A 6000-nucleotide genomic window follows, 5' to 3' on the forward strand; every position below is an offset into this window, starting at 1 on the left:
CTTTAAAGCTGAAGCTTGTGATTATGGAAAGGGCCATTATATTTCCAATGCGTGCTTGTGGTGTTCGGCCAATCACAATGCACTGGGTCAGTTGGTCAATCAGAGCAGACTGCACTTGTTGGAAGGAGGGGTTTTGTAGAAATCGACGCGTTTGAGAGAGGCGAGGCATAGAGGAACTACAATAATGTACAGTATTTGAAAAATAATCTGTTTTTTAAACATTAAAGCATGTAAATATATTCTGTTACACCAAACACACAAAATAATGATCTTTAAAATAGCAACATATGACCCCTTTAAAAGGATAGTACACTCAAAAATGAAAACTGTCATCATTTACTCATCCTCTTGTTATTCCAAACCTGTATGAGTTTCTTTCTTCTTTTGGACACAAAAGGTATTTAGAAAAATGTTGGTAACCAAACGGTGACGGTAATCAATGCCTTCCATGGCATTTTTGTTCCATACGATGGAAGTCAATGACGACCATATTTATTTTGTGTTCACCAGCAATGAATGAACCTTCATACAGGTTTGGAACAACATTAGGGTGAGTAAATGATGGCAGAATTGTCATTTTTGGGTGAACTATTTTTTTTTTAAGAGCTTTTAAGGTCTTAAATTTTGGAAGGGTGAATTAAGGCGTTTTAAGACCTGCAGAAACCCTGATTTTGGAGAATTTGTGAGCTTAAAGTGTAAAGCGTAACAGGATTGATCCTGATGCAGCCAACTCGGTGTGTGTTTGTACTGCAGTTTTACTGAGAACATATTCCCTCTCTCAGAACAGGGTAGAAAATAGCATCAGCCCGTCTAACACACACACACTCGCGGTCACATGTGGCGTCGATGACACCAGCATCAGCAGCGTGGAGACGCAGGCTGCCATGGCAACGGCCAGATCCTCATGAGAATAAAGCAAATGAAATAAGCAGCTGAATATGCCGCTGGTCAGATGAGCGCATCAGGCAGATGCCACACTATTATTATTGATGAAATCAATAAAAGGGTGAAAGGTAAACACCGAATCTTTAGTCTTATGCAAAATGGGACAACATGAGTCACTTGATTAATTTACAACATCAATAATGGCGATTCTGAGTACTGCTTTGCCATTGACCTGTGACAATAAATAATACAGTGGTGGATGCTGTTACCTGTGACTGCGGTAGACATTGAGGAGCAGGATGAGCAGAGCGAGGGAATAACAGGCCACATATGGACCTCCGAACAGACGGGTCAGACCTCTGGTCCTGTGCTCCCATCTGGCCACCTGAAACAAACACATCAGACAAATCAGCATATTAGGATGATTTCTGAGGACTGGAGTAACGATGCTGAAAATTCAGCTTTGATCACACGGATAACTTGTGTTTAGTATGTTAAAGTAGAAAACCGTTTTTCAAATTTGCAAAAATATTTCACAGTTTTACTGGGTTTAGTTCTGTTTTTTGATCAAATTAATGCAACTTTGATAAGCAGAAGAGACTTAAAAAAAAAAAACATCTTACTGATCCCAAACTATATATATATATATATATATATATATATATATATATATATATTAAAAAATATCAAAATTAAGCAACTATTGAAACTTTGAAAAATTGAGTTAATTGAACTGAAATTGAACTAAATTTATTTTCCACCCCTTTCTCATTTTCAAAATAAACCATATTTCTTTCCCAGAAAACAATGCCTAATATATCTAATATAAGTCATTTTGCTTCTCATGTAAATGTATCTTGATCTAAGAATTTTTAGATATGGTCAAGGTCAAGTTTAGGTCAAGTTTATTTATATAGCACCTTGAAACCATCGAGTGCAGACCAAGGTGCTGCACAGCCAAAACATCAGAAATATCAACCAACAAATACATTAAGAAATATAAAATCATTAAATAATACAAGTAATGCTAAGCATCCCAAAAAAAGAGAAAACATAACAGAGATAAAACAACAAAATGTTTTCAAGTTAAGCAAAAGCCTGAGAAAACAAATATGTTTTAATAGATGATTTAACAGATAATGTAGGGGATGGGGATGATCTGATGGATAAAGGCAAAGAGTTCCAGAGCGTGGCAAAAGTATGTTTAAGGAAAAACAAGAAAAAAAAATACTCAAGGAAAAAATGAATATTTTTGCAGTGTGGCACTGATTCATTTAACTGTCAGGATAAATATATGTTTAATAAAGTATATTTGTCCTGCCTCCTTGTTACTTGTTACCACGCACAAGTACCAGTTCTGTCAGCTGTCCCTCTCGTTCTCTCGTTTGCCTGAGTGTTGTCACCTGTTCCTCATGTTCTCCTGTCACTTTATATTGTTCTCCCAGTTCATTGTGCTACGTCAGTGTTTGCTTGATTTGTCTTACCAGTCCTGTGATACCGCTTATTCCCTACCTAGTTATTTGTAGATTTTGTCTCTCGTCAGTCCCCAGTCTAGTTTCGCCTCGTCTTGTCTAGCTGATTGGGCAACCGGTCCCCTCCCTGGGTCTGCCACGCTGCTAGGCCTGTGCCGAGCCTGTGACATCACTAGTGTGGAGTGGAGTGTCTGGCCACCACTGCTTAACCTCCGGCCTCCAGCTTTGCTGCCTTCTCTGCCCTCTGGCGGTCTGCCATCCTGGACTGGACTCTGGTCGCTCACCTAGGCCGCCTGTCGTCATTCATTCCCTGCCTATTGTCTAGACTGTGCTCTCTCCCCTCCTCACCATCCCTTGTCTTGTCAGTTGTTTTGTTATTAAACTGTCAACTCAATCCTGCATTTGAGTCCTCTCTCTTAGAAACCCTGACAGCACAAATGATGTTCATTACAATTTATCTTTGGATGCTTTTTGTAACGAATGAGCTCTGTATTATCCAGTCCAATTCTTGTAATTTTATTTTTATTTTTGCAAGTAGAGTAAATCAGAAAACAAGTAAATAAACTGACAATTTAATGTGTATACTGTTAGAACATACAATAGAAATTAAAAATCATGTTTTTATGTGCATATGGGAAAGTGCATTGGTAAACCTGAAATTTGATATCTTAAAATAACTTCAGGATATCTTGTTTAATTACTAAATATCTTTACAATCTCTTGAATATTTTACAAAGAACTTCAGCAAATCGGACTGAAAATTTTTCACATGCATCTTTGACAATAATTGAAGTGCCCTGACCTCAGAAAACCTGAGTCTCTCTTCCCTTTCCTACATGCATAATGTACAAACAGCAGCCTGTTTTCAGCTTTCCAAATCATTAAAGTATTTCTTCCACAAACCCTCTTTTTCTCACGCTTTGTTTGTAATGGCTCTCTTCTACTGTATGGATATTCATAGTCAGCTCTATTGTGGGCAGACAGTGACCTGGGAAAGCAGCTCTTATCTGAATTAGAGCCCAACCTGCGGCCTGCTGAACCACGTAATTAACGAGTTCAGGTCGGGTCACCGGCACCGCCATTACAGCAGATAAAATCGTTAAATGTACTGCGCAGGGCCTAATTAACAACTTCTATGAGGAGCCAGATGCTGGGTTTGTACTCAAACACCCGTTTTGCTTGTAAATCTGCAGGTCAATCCGGGTGACCCAATCTGCTAATTGGAAAAATAAAAGTTTTGACTGTAGCATGTTCTCAAATAGCTGAGATAATGTCGACACACATTTTCACAAGATGAGAATAAATCAAGCAGAGCGGGGAATAAAATACCAATGTTACCAAATATAATTCACCAGCAACTGTAAATCAGCTCAAAATTTTCCACGACACTTCACATCTCAACACATTTACTGAAATGATTTTAATAATTTTGCATTTTCTCCTGAATAATAATATTTTTTTTATGTCACTGGTTGTGAATTCATTTTGGATATTAAAAGTTAAGATATTAAATATTAATATAATATTAATCAACAGATTTCGAGACAGAAAGCTCACAGCTCCATGTTGTTGCTGGTGTTTTATTATTTAATTAAATCATTAATAATATAATGTATAATATAATATAGTAGTTAATTCCATGAATAATTCAATATATGAACTCATAGGCTATTGCAACATTTCTTCATTTAAAAAGCTAGCAAAACTACAAAATAATACAACTAAAAAATATTATGTAAAACTATATATACACTGCATGTCAAAAGTATGGAATAATTAAGATTTTCCAAATATTTTGAGTCTCTCCTGCTCACCAAAGCTGCATTTATTTGATCAAAAATACGGTAAGAACAGTAATATTCTGAAAAATGATTACAATTTAAAATAAGTAATTTCTGTATGAATATCTGTTATATAAAATGTAATTATTCCTGTGATCAAAGCTGAATTTTCAGCATCACTACTACAGTCTTCAGTGTCACGTGATCCTTCAGAAATCATTCTAATGTAAATCGAAAGACTACATTTAAAAACATTAATAAATCTAAATTACTCCAAACTTCTGAGTCCCAGTCAAGTCATTACGCCATATAATTACATGAAAAAATAATTTGAATGTATTTACTTGACTGGGACTCCATTCAAACGGCAAAAAGAATGATCTTTATTATCTGGTCTAAAGCGAGACAGGACATGAAAAGCGCTAACAGGACGTGATTTGTTAGGAATGGTCATTCTGTCCCAAAACTAAAGTGCCAATCCTGGCATGTCGACTCTCCAGAAACCATTGCACAATTTGTTCATTTCATAATCTCAATCAAGGCTTTGCGAGATTACGGTAACAGTGTGCACCCCATCGAAATCATTTCATTACTATTTCTGAAGAATTTATGGATGGCTAATATGATTGTTAAATGGACTGAACATCCTGTATATGGAAATGATGTAAATCTGATGATAACAATAACGATGATTAGCATGCGTTCTGCAGAAGTCCATGCAGCAGCGGCGGCGTGTGTAACAGCATCCAGTCCTCATTAGAAGTGTATTATGCCGGCCGGCGCTCAAACAGAACAGAACATGCAGAGATGGACATGCAACGTCTCAACAAACGAGAGACTTCTGACCCAATAAACACGAACGTGATGCCAGATACTAATTACATTAGTCCAACTTCTGCCTTTTTTTTATTTTAATCACTTTCAGTTTTCAGACACAGACAAAGTTACTTTCTATTTTAGGTACGCAGTTGCAAAAATAGCTCCAAAGACAACAAAAAGCATCATTAAAGTAGTTAATATGAATTCATATTCACTGTAAATGAAGATGTAAAGGTAAAAACTGACACTAATAACAGGCTATGCATGTTTTCCAGGGTTAATTCCTACGAAGGGATGATTGTGAAAGTTGTGAGTGATGCAGCTGTGCATCTGACGTCGGACAGCAGAAAGGCTGAAGGTGAAAATTTTACTTGCATCATGATATACATGTAAAAAAATATTTGGGTCTAAATTTAAGATATATGTATTTGAAATAAAATTTCTGTTTTTAATCCATTTAGGTTACACGGTAAAAAAAAAAAAAACCTAATAGGATGCATTTGTCAGCCATTCATAAATTAAACCTAAGGTTTCCGCACATGAAAATTTGTTTACCTATTTGCATCTACTTGATTTTATTTAAATAATATTTTTAAAATGCATGCTTTGAATGAGCATAAAACTGTTAATTGTGAAAAAAAATTCAGTTAAAAAGTTATGTACAATGTTAAAATATATAAAACAAAACATGTTGGAGAAGGATAACAAGCTTATAAAGAAGGCAGGTTCCGTTGTGTGGTGTGTTACCCACGATAGACGAGACAGCACAGGATAGAATGATTGATAAATTGGTCAATATGATGAATCATGATCTTCACCCCCTTCATGAAACAGTTCAAGCCTGTCTGAGTTCTTTTAGCTCAAGATTAATCCAGTCCCGGTGTTACAAGGAACGATATAGACGATATAGTCATTTTTACCAACAGCGTATAATCAATGTCATATTAGATTGATTTAGAAATCTTAATTGCATACATTTGCCATGGTGTAGTTCGTACTTTGATGCTTGAAACAGAGGGGTTCTGTATGAAATGCAGTATTTT

The 6000-nt window shown here is 36.0% G+C and overlaps 1 protein-coding gene across 1 annotated transcript in view; it reads right to left on the reverse strand.

The window, feature by feature from the left end:
- Positions 1-3439, reverse strand: part of pemt (phosphatidylethanolamine N-methyltransferase) — a gene marked incomplete at both ends in the record, with an annotated part of 35848 nt that extends 32409 nt beyond the window's left edge. The window contains 2 exon segments of the mRNA XM_079389006.1: positions 1155-1270; positions 3275-3439. Of these exon segments, the coding sequence (XP_079245132.1) occupies positions 1155-1270; positions 3275-3439 (281 nt within the window).
- Between the last annotated feature and the right edge of the window lie 2561 nt (positions 3440-6000).

Source organism: Barbus barbus (genome assembly GCF_936440315.1).
Source record: "Barbus barbus genome assembly, chromosome: 32".
Classification (NCBI taxonomy): domain Eukaryota; kingdom Metazoa; phylum Chordata; class Actinopteri; order Cypriniformes; family Cyprinidae; genus Barbus; species Barbus barbus.